General features: G+C 37.0%; 1 protein-coding gene across 4 annotated transcripts in view; it reads left to right on the top strand.

Moving 5' to 3' along the window:
• NR1H3 (nuclear receptor subfamily 1 group H member 3) overlaps positions 1 to 20,544 on the top strand; it is a 35,540-nt gene that overhangs the window by 12,454 nt on the left and 2,542 nt on the right. The window contains exons 2-9 of one of the 4 annotated variants that reach the window (XM_039357937.1): positions 2,983 to 3,074; positions 7,171 to 7,401; positions 8,917 to 9,183; positions 12,770 to 12,978; positions 13,720 to 13,899; positions 16,125 to 16,224; positions 18,975 to 19,088; positions 20,199 to 20,293. In XM_039357937.1, coding sequence (XP_039213871.1) covers positions 7,287 to 7,401; positions 8,917 to 9,183; positions 12,770 to 12,978; positions 13,720 to 13,899; positions 16,125 to 16,224; positions 18,975 to 19,088; positions 20,199 to 20,293 — 1,080 coding nt within the window. In that variant the 5' untranslated portion in view covers positions 2,983 to 3,074; positions 7,171 to 7,286. The remainder of the gene's footprint in view (positions 1 to 2,982; positions 3,075 to 7,170; positions 7,402 to 8,916; positions 9,184 to 12,769; positions 12,979 to 13,719; positions 13,900 to 16,124; positions 16,225 to 18,974; positions 19,089 to 20,198; positions 20,294 to 20,544) is intronic. The other 3 variants (XM_039357944.1, XM_039357950.1, XM_039357959.1) reach the window with 3 other exon arrangements.

Below are 20,544 nucleotides of genomic sequence, written 5' to 3'. Positions count from 1 at the left end.
AAAATTGTTCTTTTATCTGCTTTGTGTTATTTCTAGTCTCATCACATGCTAAAGCAAGAGTCTCTTGTATTGATTTCAACATGGAGAGAATTTCTTTCTGATCTTCATCCATGTTTTCTTGGTAGTATATCAAACTGAAGACTTTGGGGACAGGTGTTAGAGATGGTTTTTTACTATTTAAAGCTGAGTATGAGACATCCATTTTATTTTTGTAGATGGTCTTTATAATAAAAATTGTTCATCAAAGATTTGTGATCCAAAATATTCCATCATCTCATGCAATGAAGTTTTTTTCTCCTGCAGGGAAATAGTTCCACAATACAGCTCTGAAAGTCAGTTAATATTTATATTCAAAGTTCAGGCAAGCTGGTTTCAAAATAATTCATTGCCTCTGCCACACCGATAAGCAGCCCAAAAGTTTTTTTTAGTATTTTATGTATTATATATGTGTCCTTAGGAACTGTCTGAATCTATTGGCCTGGAAGGCACATGCATTTATTAAATAATACACAAAATGAGGTGGCCAGTGGAAAGAGGATGGTTTTATAATTGTAAACATTGTACACAATTCTTCCAGGTGACACATAAAGTGGGTTGTTTAATATTAGAAGATCTTTTATTTCCAGATTTATCTTTCATCCAAAATGCTTTCACTTTATTTTTAAATCATAAAAGAGAAAAACAAATTACTCATTGTAACTGGAGATGCATAATCTGGCATCTCCAGACTATGAGCAATACATAAATGTCTTGGATGCAGTAATTCAAAAAGTTGCAATCAATTTATATTTTCATATAACAGAAGAGGAAATAATTAAATACATTATGAGTGGATATTTTTATTAACTCTGCTTAATGTATTTCAATACATTGAAATGCAAAGGAATTAAAAACTAATTCATTTTTTGTCATGGCTTCTCCTACTACAGTGATGGCGAACCTTTTTGGTTGAGTGCCCCAACCCCCCCTGCCTTCCTGCCTGTCCTGCTCTGTCCCCCGCCCGCTCCACTCCCGCTCCCCCACAAGGCCACCCACCACCTCCTTGGCCCACTGCAGTAGATTGCCCAAGTGGCCCAACAGCACCGTGGAAGCCACGCCCTCTGCCCATACCCGCAGCATCATCTGCATGTGACGGGATGTGAGGGCAGAGTCTTGTTCCCGCTGCCCGGCTGCCATGTCCTTGGCTGAGCTGCTCTGTGTGGACCATGCTCAGGGGCGACTCTCCTCCCGGGGGGCTGCTGGTGAGAAGGGGGCCGTGAGGGAAGGTGGGGCTGGGGCGACTGCGCGTGCCCACAGAGAGGGCTCTGAGTGCCACCTCCGGCACGCGTGCCATAAGTTTGCAACCACTGTCCTACTACATTTGGTCTATAGCAGCACTTAAAAGGCAGGTATGTCCCAGCCCAGAAAGAACTGGACCCCATGTTCTAAATACTGATCAATGTAGAGGTTTAAGATTATCTCTGAACAAATAAGAAAAAGTCCACTAGCATGATCAAGAGGAAGAGCTAAGAGACAATACTGTGAGAACATTTAGCTTCCCTATAGCAGATTCTTAGAGGAAGTAAATAAACCTTTTAAGAAGCATATGTAAAATATTGCTGATTGGTACAAAAATAAGAGGAATTGACCAGTGCAAAAAGTCATGCAGGCACCAGCCTGCTGGGGAAAAAAAGTGAGCAGTTTTATCTACTTTTATGTAATTTTAGTTTTGTAATTTCTTTACAAAGAAATTGCGTTTATCACTCTTCATAAATGTATTGATGAATTATCTCTTAACTGGGAAACTGTGATTTTGTTTTTAAATCTGACTCATCCTGATGCCTTCTTATTGTGATTTACTATAGCTCTGAACCTTAGCCAGCATTTAATGATGTGTTGAATAGGGCCATATCATATTTCAGTTGCAAATACTGTATCTGGACCATTGGTAGATGACAGGAGAGAACTAGAGAAAACGTTTCAATGTGTGCTCTCTCTTTAAAGAGCACAGTGGGGGAATAGGGTAAGTTTTATTTTTTTTAGCGAGGGCAATGTAGTGAGATATTTGGATTCTGTTTTGTACTTTGGTAGGATAAATATCTGCTTACCAGAACCAGGACCTATTCTTCACCAGTGTTTTATTTGGTTGTCCAGGGCATTTTGCTTATATATAGGCATTGTTCACAGCTTTGGAAGAGGGGAGAATAACTTTTAAGATATCTCTTTTTGTTTGCTGAATTGTGCAAATCCATTGTATCTATTTTTAGCTAAATTATGGTTTGTTTGGTTGTTCCAATTGCTTGAATATGTGTAGCACTCTAAACATTCTACAGGGTTCTGCCTGCATAAATTACAAAAAATGTAATTAGATAGTTGGTAGTTCAGCATGTGACACACTAGCACAGCTTCTGTGAAGCCTGATCTTTTCAATTCTTGGGAGAAAAGCAGGTGAGAAGAAAGGAGAAGAGGGGCCTATTCTTGAGAAAGCAAGCTCACAGCTTAAAAATGTGATGGTGGAATGGATCATAGATGTGTTTGTGTGTGTATAAACATAGTAGAAAATAAGTACAGAGATGATAATTAAAGTGTAATTAAAGTTCTTGTTTCAGGAGGAAAGAGCTGAACTATTGTTCTGATAGACAAGGGAGATGTCTGTTTCTGGTTATGAGTGCAAATGGTGGCCACAGGACAATATGATTTGAATTATTTAGTTCGTTTTAATAACAGCCCTTCATATCTGAAGGAGCAGGAGAAGTTGGACTTAGGACATTTGCTTGCTGAGTTGTTCAGCTGATTCTACATAGGGCAAGGGTAACTCCTGGTGCCAATGTATAGTGGAAATACTTGGTGCCAGAACTGACACATGAATGTGACCACAGCCCAGGGAATTTTATGCTTTCATTAGCCTTTCACCTACATTTACTTCCCCATGGGGTTTGCAGTTGTTCTCATTGCATCTTTTAAAAGAAGGATTGGCTAATAATCTATTGTTTTCATTTGGAGCTGGCACTAACAACAACGGACAAGACAACACACAAATTTCCAGCATATAGTTATTATTCACTGGATCATTTGAACAAAGGAATTTAAATTGGGTAGGCATAATTCTATTTCTACACCTCTCTTCTTTTCACCTTTCACTTTGATTGTTAAACATGTAATGAGTTTTCATAATATTTTCAGGAATTTATTTTCACAGTATAATTAAAGCAAATTCTATTTTAGATTTTGTAGAAAGCAAAACTCTGGTTGTGCTTAATAAGAGGTAAGACATGAGATAAAAGTCATTTTCTTCCAGCTTCTGAACGCTTATTGTTTTTAATTAACATTGAGGGATATAATAGATACTGGTTAGTCTATTACTTGATTTTTGTTGTTAATTGCGAAGTCGTGTCCGACCCATCGCGACCCCATGGACAACCTTTTAGTACTGTCCACGGGGTTTTCATGGCAAAGATAGTGGAGTGGTTTGCCATTTCCTTCTCCAGTGGATCACATTTTGTCAGAACTCTCTGCTATGACCTGTCCGTCTTGAGTGGCCCTGCACGGCATAGCTTATAGCTTCATTGAGTTACACAACCCCTTCGCCATGACAAGGCAGTAATCCATAAAGGGGTATTACTTGATAGAAAATGTATAAAAGAGGTCTTGAATATCTTGCAAACATTTGAAATCTTAAAACAGTGTTTAGCTTTTGGTTGTTGAAAAAATTTTATGCTAGATTAAAGTAATTGTATGTAAGCAACTTGATAGTTTTTACAACATAAGTGATCCCCCAAAAACTTGCTTACGTGATCCATCCAAAACCTATACATTTCTGACAAAAGCAAATGTTATAATATTTTATAACAATTTGTTTCCAGTGGTCTTAAGATCTTTCCAACTATATTCAGATTCTGAATTTCCCAGACTTTTCAGAATATAGCAATAAAATTCTGGATTTATTAATAATACATGAAAAAGTGCTTCAAATGTTGATTGCATAGTTCCAGTCTAATTTTAATTCATTTTGGCACTAGCCAATCATTACCATATGCTGGATATCTTATGCATTCAGTCTCTGTATTGGTGAGTGGAAGAACATAAACTGCATACATCTTCTCTTCAATACAGCCTTCAGCATGTAGAATTGGCCTATTCTGTGTGCTTATCTTGAATAGGGATCTTTAAGGTTCCATACATACATGGGTGAGAGATAAGGGTCAGAAAATTCAGGTGTCACCTACCCCAGCATCATTTCAAAAGGCTGTGAAATACCTTTTCTTTAGATCCTTTAAGATTGAATTGTCTCCATGATTGAGGTTAGGGGGTTGTTACCTATGTTGATTAATTGTTTTATATTTTTATTTTCATGGTTTTATTTATATTGTAAGCTATTGAGAATTGGTTTCTGATTATGATATAATAAAACAAATAATTTAAAGATCAAGATTATTTTGACTTTGTTGTTGTTTCTCCTTCATGGATTACTGCTTTGGTGTGGCAAAGGGAAGGAAGACCTGGAGGAACATTGTCCATGGGGTCGCGATGGATCGGACATGACTTCGCAATTAACAACAACACTGTTCTTTCCCACTGAAACATCACTGCAGATTTTCTTTAGTTTTGCTAATTCTCTAACATACATTCTTCCTTTGAAAATATTTCATGCTATAATGATCCTTTATATTTTTAATACAATACAGTCTTTGATTTCAAAGTTTACCGTAGTCATGAACATTCCTAATTGGGAACTTTTTACTAGAGAATCATTATGTGCCTGAAACTGCTTAGGGATCCATAAGTAAAACTAATATGTGGTATTTAAAAATGTCTTCAGTGCTATCTTTTGTTAAACTGTTGCAGCGCAAACACAGTATATAGCTTCCCAGTGAACAAATCAGCAAAAGGCATGTATATATGTGTATGTATGTATGTATGTATACACACACACACACACACACACACACACACACACACACACACACACACACAGTTTTTCAGACAGATGGTCTGATTAATTACACCTTGGCATTTTGACTGTTATACTGCAGTTCTACTTTTTTTTATAATCTCTTTTGCCTTGCAGCCCCCCAACTAGGGGCATTAAGCAGGCTCAAGTCGCTACTGCGACACATTACAAAGAGGAGAGGAGAGCCTGTGGCCTGGTGGTTAATACAATTGCCTAGCATGTAGACTGCCCAGGTTCGAATCCCATAAAGGGTGTGGCTAGCTGATGAGGACTAATGAGTCCGAAATAGCTATACTAGTCTCGCACTTAAATCTTTAACTCTTGTCAGAAAAAAGAAATTTGACACACACACACACACACACACACATATATATATATATATATTAACAATTACACTAAAAATATGATCCCTGGGTATATCCATATTTAAAACCAAACAAATAAATGTGAGCACCAGGGAGTGCTAAAAAATTTAATAAATTTAATAAAATTTAGTAAAATGTCAATAAAATTACAATAAAACCAATAAAACGCCTAGCTTTTGTCAGCAACTGCTGACATCATCAGGGCTCAAAATGCCGGTCAGTAGGAGAGTCCTCTTTATAGATTGGCCAGAGTCTGCACCCGGCTCCTAGATATTGTCATTGGGCCTGATGGAATAGGCTGTTCCTGATTGCCGGTTTCTTATTAGCAATAATTGCCAAACCCCCTCTTTGGCAAAGAGAAAACACCCGATGACAGTTACATAAGCAAGAAATGCAAGAAAGCAATTATTGCTAATAAGAAACCGGCAACCGGGAAACAGCCTATTCCATCAGGCCCAATGACAAGATCACTTCTGACTGTTTGTCTTCTTCAGAGATGCACTACAACTTCCCCAGCTCTAAATGCCAACATCACTTTTCCCAGTCAAAAATTGTGCTAAGTAACAAGTTTCACTTTTGCTGCCTGCTTTGACCTCTGCATGTGATGACATGTCAATTTTGAAATTCCCTTAGTCAAGTATCCATATCCTTTTCTTTGGCTCCAGCTGTCTGGTAACACACCCTGTTTCCTGGCATGTTCTACCCTTCAGTATTACTTTGAAGCAGTATTGCTTAATTAAATGAGCTGACAGCAGCAAAAGACCAAATTGAATGTTTTTTCAGATATCTAGGTGGTGCGATTCAATCTTTCCCCTTTTTAATGTATTTAGATCTTCTCTGATTTTTTGTGTGTTTTAAATAAGGAAGTTTGGTTAAATATATCTCACATAATCATTCAGCAAATGTTCTCTAAAGTAGATTTTCTACTGGGGTACTGTAACTTTTCATTAAATCTGAGTTTTGCTAGAATGTAAATTACCACAGTGAAGTTTTAGTTTGGTGTGTAAGGAAACCACCACAATCAGGCGCACTGCTGCATTTCACTACTTCTAAGGTCCTAAAAATGGTAATCAGGGCAATATACTTTACTGAGAATAGCTGAACCCAGATGATAAAGTGATAATAAAGACCTATTAGCTTTCAGGCAGCTAGGCTGTTTTGCTCCTTCCTTCCTTCCCTCTTTCCCACACTAGAGTATTTTAGATTTTTTTTTTTTTTTTGGCAGGAAGCTGCCTTAGTTTTGGATTATTTTTGAAGAATGATATGAAGTAGTTTTAAGGTTTTATTGTTTTATGACTTACGTTTCCGATCTGCTTAAATATTAAAAAATGTTTTTGGAGATATACAAGTAATGAAAAATAGATTCATGAATCAAAAGTGAAAATGCCTTCTTGGGGAATTTGACTGGCTTCTTCACTTTTTGTCCAACTTTCCCAAACTGATATTCTTCAGATCTACTGGAAATACAATTCCCAATATTACCCATCAATATAGCACAGCACATTTGGAGGGCATCAAGTTGAAGAATGCTGCTTAAGATAATCTGGTTATGACAGCCCTGGACAAGCTAGGATGTAGCACTATGTATACTCTCTTCAGCTGCTGTTTGAAAAATTGCTTGTAAACTAACAAATAATTAAAATGCTATTTCTATTATGAGTATTATATTATTGATAAAAACAATATTTAATTTCTAATAGAAAAAATGAGTTTTATTGAAAAGAAGTGTTTTCTAGTTAAAGGAGAAAAACTATAATTCTTTGAGGTTGAATAATTGTAGCTGGCAGCAGCCTGGATGGATACTGTTGTGGGTGGTAGTTTGGAAACAGAAGACTTCCATATAACTTCAGGAATTCTGTTTTTCTTTTATTATAGCTTTTGTTTTTCTCCATTTTATGAAGTCATTGTAACACTGCATGCAAACACCCTGAGTATGGTCATAAACATGCTTTAGAGATTACAAGAACGTGAGCCCCTGTAGAATAGCCACCATGGGTCCCACTCATCTTGTCACACACAACCATGGGAAGAAGACAAGCGTTTTTAACATGGAAGAAAAAGTATTTGCACTTTTCCAGAACTCAGAGATTCCCTCTGAACCTATAGGTAAGACTACATTCTTGTTTTAATTCATAGCTTCAGAATGCAGTAAGAAATTATTTCTATGTTAAAACAAATCATGTGATAGACGTATATGGTAGAATTCTATGTAGTACTGTGGATTTCATTACATTTTAAAACAGTTTTTGCACAATAAAAACAAAACAATCTCCCTTCAATACATTACAATACATTATAGGATAATGGGGATAACAATTATGGGATATGGTATGATATTGAGTATGAAATAACTCTTGGGTCTAGCTTTGAAAAAAGGTAAAGGAAAGAAATGCAGAGAGAAATTCATGAGAGGGTCTCAAAAGTTTGCAAGGGTGGTGGTGTTTGGCTTGGTTTTTCTGCGTTTTGAAAAATGTTAGAAAGAAGCATCTCTGTTTCTGGTATGAACACTAGCCATCTGCTTACAGTGAATAGTCTGGATTATTTATGATTTCAAAAGTTTACGAAACTGACTCAAGAAACTATAAAATGTAAATGAAACGTGTGTTGGACTTCACTTTCATAATCCCCATGGAGCAAGGCCGACAGCTACATTATCTGAGAAACTATGAGAACTGAAGTCTCTTGAAATCAGTTCTAGAATTCTCTGGCTTACATGGCATCAGGCTGGTAAAGGCTCTCCCAGTCAGACTGAAAAAAAACAATGCTGATCCCTGCTGAATGTCAGCCTTCCTAGACAGGAAACACTACCAGATGAACTAATTCTATTTTATTGTAAGACTACATGAACAGAATCTTACAAGTCTGAAAGTATAGATCCCCCGCTGTCTCCTTTAGAGCCTAAAACTAAGGGGGTAGCCCTTCTGAGGCACTTTGTCCACCCCTGATGCAGCTTCTCTCATCTGACTGTTTCTAGGTAGCATCTCTTCCCCATTTCCCAAGGTAATTCCCACATACCATTATTACACAGAGAGACAAGGACAGGGAGTTTTGAGAGCTAATATTTTCTTTAGCTACCCATTCTCTGTGTCTGTTACCTTTATATGTGAAACACTCTAGGAGATTTTTATTTTCTGTCCCTCTCAGAGTCTAATGTAAATGGCTGCTGATTCTTTTTAAATAGAAATGTATACAGAATAGGGAATTGATTAACTATATATATTGCTCAGCTTTTATCCAATATTCTAGCTTGGTATTTCAAGGAATATTTAAAACTATGGGAACAGAATTCTTACCCCTGTTTGTTCCTATATCTGAGATGATATAATTCTTGTTCTTAATATTAATTGAATCATCTGTATTATAACCCCATGACTCTAGAAGTGCACAGAGTACCATTGGTAAATATTATTACAACAGTATACCCAAAGAAGGCCTTCCTCCACCACAGGTCATTATGTCCTTTGATTGCACCTAAATGTAACATTTCAGATTTCTCCAAGGTTGGCATTTTATTTTATATGAAAAAAACTGTTAAGATGTATACATCACAAGAAGCTCTTTTTCTCTCATTTTCAGACCTAATTTCAGAGTCTTTCTTTTCATCCCTTTTCTCTGCTTTAGAAAATCCTCCCTTGAAAAGGAAGAAGGGGCCAGCCCCTAAGATGCTTGGAAATGAGGTGTGCAGCGTATGTGGGGACAAAGCCTCAGGCTTCCATTACAATGTCCTGAGTTGTGAGGGCTGCAAAGGTTTTTTCCGACGCAGTGTGATCAAAGGAGCCCAATATATCTGCAAGAACAGTGGCAAATGTGAGATGGATACGTACATGCGCCGGAAATGTCAGGAGTGCCGGTTACGCAAGTGCTATGAAGCAGGCATGCGAGAGCAATGTAAGTACCTAGTGTAGGATATCAAGGATCATTCTGGAAATGTTGCTGTAGGAGAAAAGTGTTTCCTTTAGCTACATTTTATAATAAAACTGACAGTGTTCTCTCTGTCACAGAATCTCAATGACCTAAGAAAATAATATATTAAAGCAAGCAGTTTGAATAAAATATGGTTAAATTAAATTATTTAAATTATTTTTATTGGAATTTTTACAAAATTCAGAATATTTAAAACCATTAATACCAGAACTGTTATCTCAGATTAGGTTGCCGCTGTTTGTTAGGTTTTTTTCAATTATGGTACACTTTTTGTTTGTTTTAAAAGGATTTAGAACGTTGCTGTTCTGAAAATTAATCATTTTTTTTACACTGAATATAAGAGCACATCTTATATTGCTACTACCCTAATTCTTTATATTCCTTTGATAGGATGTAAATGGATATTTGTACACCCCTTAAAATCCGTATTTTAATTTACTAGATAGATTTCCTAAATGTTTTCTTCTTTCTAGGTTCAGTATGGGAAAAAAATCCCAAATTGTTCTCTTTCTCAGGTAGCTATAAAGCAGCGTTTCTCAATGTTTGTGTGACGGCGACCCCCCGTGCGGCAGCGCCCCCTGAGCGGGGAAAATGGCAGATCGCATTGTTGGCGACCCCCGTAAAATGGTTGATCGACCCCAAATGGGGTCGCGACCCATAGGTTGAGAACCGCTGCTATAAAGTATGCATACAATGTACAGCAACTTCCAAAGTGCCAAGTATTGATCCCTGTTACTAAATGGTAAACCAGCTGAGCTTCTACATAATAGCAGATTTCAAAGGGCAGCTGCCACTTCACAGTTCTTTTTTTCCACAAACATGCTAATCCTGACACTGTTCTTAGACCTTTAGACAAAATAGACATTTTGAAAGACAGATCCTGCAAAATACACCTCCTCCTTTTAAGATCCACTCATGACATAACTCCACCCATAATCACAATTGTTTGTGAGTGACTACTGTGCGTTCAAAAATATGATGTGTCTGTATTTTAGCTAAGCCAGTTGCTTACTACTTGACCAATTTATAATTTCAAGTATACTATGAAACTGGAATCTTAGATTCACTGTATTTCTCTTAAGAAAAAAAAGCCTTTTTTAAAATTAAAGTACAAATCTATTATACAGGCCAATCTAATACATGTAGTGATTAAGACATCAGACTGGAAACTAGGGGATTCTGAGTTCTGAGTTTAGTACCTTTGATTTCTAAAGGTAAAGATAACCCTTTCCGGCTTATTCCAGAGAAAGGGAATATTATTTTGTTTCAGGAGATCTGTCAGGAAAAAATATTCTTTGCGTTCCCTTAATATTGTAATTGGAATTTCTCTGAATATTTGCACCACTTTTCCACAAATGTTAAATCTCTGATAATGTTTCTGAATAACTTGCTTTTAATAGATTTTTTTAAATAAATTGAGTCATAACATCTCTTGGCACGTCTTCTGGATGCACATGCCTAATTTATTCTGTAAATTTTGTCCATTTTTTAGAGAGGTCTACTTTCTCGTCATTAAACCATTTAGTCATTTCTGCTACAGTTACATCACTTAATTTGCGAATTTGGTCAGGGATTCCTTTAAGCCGCAGAAAAATTTATTTCTGTTTCAAATCCAATAACAATAAATTTTGATTAAGAAAATCTATCCTTGTGTCTGTCTCATCCAGTCTAATCTGTATATTTTTAACATCTTCAGTTTGTTTTAATGCTGTTATTAATAATTCAATTTTTTATCACATTTTTCATTCATTTCTTTTAATGTGTCATGTAACATAGAAAACTTTTTCTCAAATGCTTCCATAAGGAGTTTGGTACTGGGCTCATCCGAGTCACTCATTTTTAGGAGGCATTTTTGTATATATATCCTCTCTTACAACCAGATGCTGGAAGCAGAAAAGCAGACAAAAATACAGTTCCCTTTGCAAGGTCAGATAAAGAGTTTCAAAAGCAAAACTAAGCAGTTAGCAGGAGAATTTGTGTTGATATACAGACTCACAGAGTTGAGAAAAAAAAAGAGAGGTTTCTAAGCTTTTAAGGTAGAAAGCCAAAAATTACTGTATATGCAGAGTGCAGTAGAAATTGAATAAAAATATAAAATCTTTTCAGGTGGATAGTCTTTTTGTAAAAGTTCAATATAATTAAATCAGTAACTCATTTTCTCAGTAATCTAAAAAAAACCTTGCTGTTTGCCTCTTCCATATGGAATGATTAATTATTTCAACATACTCCTCTGATGTAATTAAACCAATTAGAGTCCACGAGGAGGGAAGGTATCCGAATTCCAGCACACAGCCAGCAATTAACATGCAAAAAGTAAAAGAAACCCCCAAACCCTTTGCAAAGCGTGAAGTTAAAACAGAGGCATCTTTGAGGACAAAGGCTGGGTGGACATGATGTCAATCCTCTTCTTTGGAAAACTTACCAGGGAGAAGAAATTTGCTGAATATTAACACACACATAGACATACCCAGCCAAGGAATGCCATCAAGAAGCTTCTGGGCAATTGTGTGCCACTTTTTTTCTAATCCAGGAATAATATAGCTACAGAGACCTGCTCTGTAACTATCAAAGCAGCCGTTTGTCCAGCAGAGCAAAGATATGTGCTGCTAGTTCAGAGCACCATACTGGGCAGAGCAGAGACTGTGAGTTCTAATGCTGCCTTAGGCACAAACCCAGCTAGGTGATCTTGGACCAGTCATTTTCTCTCAGCCCTACAAAGGAGGCAATGGCAAACCACTTTTGAAAAACCTTGCAAGAAAACTGCAGGGACTTGTCCAGGCAGTCTCCAAGAATGGGACACAATTGAACAGAAAAAAAAGTATATTCACATAAAATCACTAGAAGTTTTTATATTAGAGTTTAACAGCTCAAACTATCCTAGAATTAGCTTTCCATTTTGGACAACTGAAAAGGCTCCTGCACAGTTCCATTTCACAATTTCCTTAGATTTTAGATCTTAAACTAATTTATTTAATAATTCATGATTGCTTCACCAGAAATAAAAATGGGGCTATATGACAGCATCTTCTCCAAAATCATAAAATATTCTTTCTTCAAACGTGCTTCTTGATGTATAACCACATTCCTAAGTATCTAGAATCTCTATGCAGCATCTTTACAATCTTCTGTTACTCTTCTTAAAGTCAATGTATACTTTAATAATTTTCATTTTTGTCTCTTTTCTGATTTAAATTGATAATGTTAGTATAAAATGCCGGCCTAGAATATAGAATGCTTTCTGTCAAATTTTCTATCAATTTATTATCAGAATCCATTCCAGCACTTCATTTTACCTGTTTGATCAAATGCTTTTTCTTGGCTGTTTGGGCATATGCTGGTGTGAAAGGGTATATTTTCTCTCTCCTTTTAAGGGATATTTTTATCCTCTCCTTTTTCCTATTTTTGTGGCTGGGTTTCTCACTGCAAATTATGTTCAATTTAATTATGGATGGAGTTGACTTTGAGGCTTTTGCAAAAGTGATTATGTACTGTAAGCTGGTTGGTAGCCATAGTATCATTGATTCTTATCTGTCTTGTGCTCTACATTTAGGTGTTCTCTCTGAAGAGCAAATCCAGCTGAAGAAACTTAAGAAGCTGGAAGATGATCAAGCCCGGATGATAGTTATGCGTCAGAACCCATCATCTCCTCCAAGCACCCCTCCCAAAATGACACCAGAGCAGCTTGTTATGATAGAAAAACTTGTTGCAGCTCAACAGCAGTGTAATCAACGGTCTTTCACAGATAGGCTCAAAGTGACGGTAAAAGCACCATTTTTGTGGTCTGTTAAATAGAGGGAGAAACCAGACACACACTTGTCTTCATTAAAGCTTTCTTTTGATTTTGTATAGTGGATGGTTAACTTATGGAATAATAACTCATACTTAACAGACACAGCATTTGTATTCTAATAGTCTCCTGAGGCCCAAGGGGGTCTGTATAATAGACTGAGATCAAAGACCTGAAAGAATTTGTTGTTGTTATTTGCAAAGTCGTGTCTGACCCATCGCGACCCCACGGACAATGTTCCTCCAAGTCTTCCTGTCCTCTACCATTTTCTGGAGTCCATTTAAGCTCACTCCTACTGCTTCAGTGACTCCATCCAGTCACCCCATTGTCTGTCGTCCCATTCTTCTATTGCCCTCAATCTTTCCCAGCATTAGGCTCTTCTCCAGTGAGTCCTTCCTTCCTTCTCATTAGGTGGCCAAAGTATAGTTTGAAAAAAATAGTTTGTGGACATTTGCTTGTTTTGAAGTGGAATGATTTCACCTGAATTCCTAGTGACAAAGGATTGTGTAACGTGTTCTTGAGAGGTTGTATGACAATTAGTTAAACATATTAATCAGATATAATACCAGTTTTGTTTTGATCAAACTTATATGAGAGCTACGAGATAATTGTGAGACTGGAGATACTAATTTCAATGGACTTCCTGTTTTTAATTTCTACTCTTATTAAAGTTTTCTTCTTTCCCTCTTTGTGGGTTTGCTATTTAATTGCAGCCATGGCCTCAGATTTCAGATCCTCTTCATCGTGAAGCACGACAACAGCGCTTTGCTCATTTCACAGAGCTTGCCATCATTTCTGTGCAGGAAATTGTGGACTTTGCCAAACAGTTGCCAGGTTTCTTGGAACTCACTAGAGAAGACCAAATTGCTCTTTTGAAGACTTCTACAATAGAAGTAAGTACTCTGCCATTTTTCCATGGCTCCTACTAGAGGAGCAGGAGGCAGCTGTAGTCAGGAGGGCCTTTGTATACCTTAATGTTGTGCACCAGTTGTGTTCATTTATGGAGTGGAGTCATTGTTTACAGTCATTCATGCCTTGCGACCTTATTGATGACTGCAATGTGCTCTTTATGTCCTTGAAAAACATTATGAAACTTCAACCTGTGCATAATTTGGCTGCACAGATAATAAATGGTGACAGATATTTGACACATGTAACACTATTGCTATGTGAGCTGCATTGGTTACCACCATGCTTCTGGTACAATTCAAGGGGCTAGTTATCACATTTATCACTTGAGTTATCTAAAGGATTATCTTCTCCCAGTCATTGCTATCTGTCCATTTTAGTCTGGCAAGTTGGGTAAATTAGGAGTCAGCCAAGGAAAGACATGCCTTTCCTGCTGAAACCTCTGCCCTCTGGAACATTCTTCCTTCAGAGATTAGGATAAGCCTGATCCTGTTGGCATTTCATAAAGCTGTGAAGACCTGGCTATGTGTCTGAGCATAGGGCCCTGAGGATGTTAAGTGCTTTGCTTGTTTAGCTAGGTTAACATCTATAGCAATAGTATTACTTGGCAATCTTATACATTTATTTTGTATTTTTAAATTGTTTTTATAATGTATTCCACCTAAATCACTTGTGAAATGGGCAACTATAGAAATCAAATAAATATATTAGCATACACAACAAGAACACACAGTTTCCTTTTATATCACCTAATGACAAAGGAGACAAACTTTTTATTTTTTATTAATGTTTTACTATAGCAATTTTAAGATCAAAAAGCATTTTAAAAGTCACATACCTAATGAGAAAACGATTAATTTTAAGTTAATGTTTTCTGATGTTAGCTTTCCAAAGTAGAGGGTATTTTAGAAAACAGGATTTAACTACCAGTTCCTTCCTCTTGTGGAAGTTGTCGGCATGCCTCGGTATACCCAAGTGACATCTCTGCTGTGTGAATGGCACTGGTTGCTAGTTTACTTCTATGTGATTTAAAGTGCTATAATTCCTTACATGGCATACAGCCCAGTTACTGGAAGGGCCATCAATCTTCAATGGTATCTGGCTGGCCAATTTTGGCTAAAAAGGTTGGCATGCTCCAGATTCTTAAAATTAAACATTGTCGTCTGTTTCTCCTGAGATATGAATGGCTCTCATCCTGTGGGTATTCTGGAGGGTTATAAGGACATTTCTGCTCCCAAACCTTTTCCTATGGACATTAGAAGTTAGTGGGATATTTTGGAGTTTACTACTTTTACTACCTTGTTCTTCTGGTTTTATGTCTATTTGAGAGGTTCTGAACCTCTAGATCTTAATCAAATTCCAAGTGATATTATGGTGACCATAGAAAGTGGAATGAAGATTTGGTCTGAAACCCTAGTCAGTGTGTGGAAAATCACTTTGATATGCAAGAATTATTACCTAGGCAAAAGGGACTGAGACAAGTTTTAAGCCCCGAGCAAAAAGATAACATTTGGAAGTGACTCAAGCAGAAACTTTCCTAATTACTGGAGTACATAAGAAGGCAGAAGAAAGTACAGCACAATCAGATTTGCAATATTATAATCAATCTCAATAAAAGTAATTTTAGTAGGTCTGGTCTACCTAGTGGGGTTCACAGGAACATACTTTGATTGGAATCCTAAAAGGATGTTTGGTGGATTGGTACTTTCCTCTTGGCACCTGAACTCTGCAGACCTGGGCAAAATATGTGTTTTGAGAATCAAGGAGGCCTGTTTCAGAAAAATAGCCATGCTTCAGAGAGATGAAAGTAGAGAATTTTCTCAAATTAATTTCTATTAAAAAGACATCTTACTTATGAAGTTGTCCCTGCATCAGTCCAGAGAAATCATTAACCTTAGGAGAAACTTAAGTGTAGAAAGGAGTGAAGAGAAAGGAGAGGATAAAAAAAATGTTTTTATATGTTGTGTATTTAATCATCTTATCTCTCATTTTTCTGTACTTTCAATGTAGTTTACAACTTAAATAAAGAAAAACAAAGCAAAACAGATATATCAAAGATACTGTACAAATTCTTTTTGATAATTTTTGTTATCAAAAAGTATTTCTTTCATCACTTATGATATATGAATGCAATAACACTTTAATTGATTTTATTGTCAGATTTATAATTGTGACTGGTTTTAGTGTGTGTTGTATATGTATATTCAAGGTGATGCTGTTGGAGACATCTAGGCGCTACAATCCAGAAACTGAAAGCATAACTTTTTTGAAAGATCTGAGTTACAATCGGGATGACTTTTCCAAGGCTGGTGAGTTAAGCACATTCCAGAGTATAAAAGAGATTTGTTCTCCCTGCATTATGGATCGATATTATGGCAACTTCTTTTCTAAAAAATGAAATCAGAATTCTTTTATGAAAGATTGCAGGCTTAATCCTCAACCTGAAATATGAGACTTGGCAAAATTTTGGGAAATAGCAATCGAGTAATACTATAAAAAATAAAGTTAGGGTGGATTAGAAGAGATAATATGGTCTCCTATCAGAACATTTTTGGAGGATATGAAATAGGTATCCAAAAACGAGACTATTAAAGGTGTTATATTGCTAGACTTCTAGTATAAAATCTTTTTCTTCCTTTCTAACTTTCTGTCATCACACATAGCTTCATAATTTGAAAATGTGTGGTAGAAGATTATTATTATTAGATTTTTATCCCATACTTTATATACAACTCAAATGGAAAAGCACCACCTAATACCGGTACTCCTGCCTCCTATATTTCCTCACAACAGCCATCTTATGAGGTAAGTTGGGCTGAGAGAAAGTGACTGGCCTGGAATTTAATCTCCTGGTTTCTATGCCAGCATCTTCACCACTATACCAAACTGACAAAATTGAGTCCAAATGTGATGTTAAGGTGTTGCATGAGATTGGGGAAAATCAGATTCAGGTAATTTTTTTTAAGCATGGAAGCTTACTGGATGATATTGGGCCACTCACTCTCTATCAATCCAGTTAATCTCTTAGGATTGTTGGGAAAAATTGGAGAAGATAGTGCTAAATACTTGAACATTTGAAAAAAGGGTGGGATATTTATATTTTTGATATATATGTATGTTGTGTGTATGTGTGTGTGTGTATGTGTACTCCCACATGTGTGAATGCCTATGCATGTTTATACACAATTTTAAAGGAAGCATATAATTAATTTTGTTCTCTTAATTTTTCAAGTACACTGCTCTAACAATGAATATTAGCTTGTCTAGGCAGCAAACAATCGTTCCTGTATTTTTTTCTTTTATTCCTCGATCTGAAATCCTCAGACTATCTATGACATTGTGAATATAGGATGTGTTTGTGAGTGTGTGTATGCATGCACGCATGTGGGAGCACAGATGCACACACTGTAAATGCCAGCATATAACTCCATCCCTGGATAAATCACTTTTTGAATTAACAAAAATGCACCATTTGCAGATAAACTGATCTTTGAAATGTTTATATGTTTTAATTTTTCACAGTTGTCTATCTGCGGGTAGTGCATGGATTATCCATTTTTCATGATATTTTGGTTAAAAAAATTGAGGGTCACCTTGTCCATTCATGGGCTTATAAGCGAGTATATACAGGGTACTTTAAAAAAGTATTATTATATGTAGTTGTAGGTAAACCCATCCTCAATTAAGCTGAAATTTTTTGGACGCATTTTGACATCTAAATTCTCAGCTTATTCACAGGTATACTGTACATAGTATATTAAGGGAGAGTGTAGATGTCAAAATTTGGGATGGAGAAGTTGTAGCCTCGGACCATAGAAAATTCTCAGATTAATTTCAGGAGGTTTTGCAAGGGATCAGTTCAGATTTCCTCACACATTCCTTTCTACTATGCATGTGTTTTGGAAATGAAAGAAATAGAGAGAAGAGTGCATGATGTAAAGGAAATAGGTCTACCATGTTTTGTTTGGGTCTTCCCATCATTGTCATATAGCTTTCAATCAAATAAAGATGATCCTGAATCAAGCTTGAATTCTGGTAATCATATGAATGCATCCCTGCAGTTTCCTTAATAGCAATAAGCAAGCTTTGTCATTGTCACCTTGGAGGTTACAATTTGCCACTGTCATCTCGGAGGTTATTTTAACTTCTGGCCTATAATCCTGATGTTCTATGGCAGTGATGGCGAACCTTTTAGAGACCGAGTGCCCAAAACCCACCCCCCCACCCTGTCCCTGCTCTGCCCTGCCTGCTGGGCCACCCACCACCTCCACAGCCCTCCACAGATCACCCAGCAGCGCCATGGTGGCCACGCCCTCCGCACGTGCCCTGCAGCATCAACTGCGCATGATGGGGCACAAGGGCTTAGTCTTGTCCCCACTGCCTGGCTACCATGTCCTTGGCTGCACTGCTTTGTGTGGGCCATGCCCTGGGGCAACTCTCCGGCGGGCCTGCTGGTGAGGGGGCCGTGAGAGAAGGCGGGGCTGGGGCGACGGTATGTGTGCCCACAGAGAGGGCTCCGAGTGCCACCTCTGGCACGCGTGCCATAGGTTCGCCACCACTGTTCTATGGTATTCTCCTATCTTGTTAAGCTATGAAGCTCAGGCATGTCTACATCTGATTATTCTTCAAGAAATGTGGTTATACAATAAAATAGATTGCCTATTCTCAGAAGTAACATAAGGGAGAGGAATTATCCTGTTCTATTGGACTAGTTTTCCCTGCTAAATACAGGCAGTCCTTGTTTAGTGACTGCCTCATTTAGTAACTTTTCACTTACAATAGTGATGAAAAAGTAACTCTGCAACCAATTCTTTTATTTATGATCTTCGCAGGTTTGTAAAGCAAGGGAAAGCTGAATTAAGATCATAAGTGTAGTTGCAATTTCATTTATTGACCGCCTTGCTTAATGACCGAGTTGCTGATTCCAGTTATGATCATTAAACAAGGACTACCAGTATATTCATCTAGAGTTGCATGTACCATTTGTGGGCGGGGGATGGGGACAATATACATAAGCTGTACATATTTCTAAATCATTTTTTGTTTTTTTCCCCCTCAGGCCTTCAAATTGAGTTTATTAATCCCATTTTTGGATTTTCAAAGAGAATGAATGAGCTGCATCTTAATGATGCTGAGTTTGCACTTTTAATAGCCATCAGCATTTTTTCTGCAGGTAACAAGCTGGGAGAAAGATGGATCGAAAATGTAAAAAAAATCTTTAATCAAGAAGAATTGTATATAATACTTAGAGTAGTGTCCTAATGTTGTTTGTAAGGAACGCATTTGTCATGGATAATAATTAAGGTTGTGCTTTAATGTCCTAGTCATGGAGTAATAAGGTTTGGGTTGACCATGTTTGACTCAAAACATACACATTCTGTCAAAACCCAGAATATGTGTATTTAATCCAGGCGCAGGCCCATAACGTGTATATTTTGGGCATAGGTATTATAGGATGGAGAAACTTGGTAGTAGTGCACTGCAGCAGATGAAGGATGGTGCTGGGACCTTCAGAGAGGAGATGTATGGATTAGTTGTGTCATGGTGTACTTATATTCAAGGCTGATGATATCTGCAGGGAGGGATCAGAATAGACAAGATGATGGATCTGGTACATATAAAAGTGCTTGGGCTGCAATCATTTTCTTCAAAGTCATCTGTCTTAGAGCTGTCTTGTTCATAGCTTAATATTCAGCACATTATTGTTGTTTCTATTTCCTTATTTGCTGTTGAACCAGATGCTTGGCTTTTGCTGAACTGTGAAAATTCTTTCTCAATGATGTTTTCTTAAAAAAAAAGATAAATCACAGATGGGGATATTGAATCCTCAAGCACTTTTTCTCTATGCTGTTTCTAAGGTATAAGGTGCTTAGAAGGTGGGGAAACAGACACGACAATAAGATTTTTGAGTTTAGCCAGAGAGCACTTTGGATTCAGTGATGTATATATTTCTTTAAAAACAAACAAACAAATAATTACAAGCTCCTTGGAGGCTTCCATAAGCATGGATTAAAGAAAATCATTAGAAAGATGTTTACATACAGTATAACCAGCATGCAGGCTCCATAATAATATGGAGCCAGCATGTTGGTTATACTGTATGTAAACATCTTACATCTCATAGCTTTGTTCTATCCATGCTTATTGCTTTATTGGGTTTGAAAAATGTTTTAATGTTTGGTTTATTGTATGCCACCCAGAGTTATTTCAGGTTAGATGGGCAGCCATATGAATTTGACAAATAGATTTTTTTTTTTAAAACGATGCTTTGTTTCCTTAACAGACCGGCCAAATGTTCAAGATCAAACTCTGGTAGAAAAGTTGCAGCATACCTATGTAGAAGCCCTTCACTCATATATATGTATTCATAGGCCAAACGTAAGTGTCTTGGCTAGGCTGCGAAAGTGACTGCATTGCTAATGTATGAAAGAATCTGGTTAAAACAGAATCATGGGCTGCATGGTATGGCTGAGTTTTTAACAAATATTTAGCCATATCCTGACGAACAGCTGTACTACACATTTTTCTGAATCTGAAATTTTTTTAGCTGGACATGCTTTACATTTGAAATTTGGACTATGTAGAGCATTAGATTTGAAAGCAAAAGTGATGGGTGTATCTGTAATGCT

This window comes from Crotalus tigris, unplaced genomic scaffold, assembly GCF_016545835.1.
Source record: "Crotalus tigris isolate CLP2741 ecotype Arizona unplaced genomic scaffold, ASM1654583v1 scf7180000017576.4783729, whole genome shotgun sequence".
NCBI lineage: Eukaryota > Metazoa > Chordata > Lepidosauria > Squamata > Viperidae > Crotalus > Crotalus tigris.
This window is presented reverse-complemented; position numbering and strand designations above follow the sequence as displayed.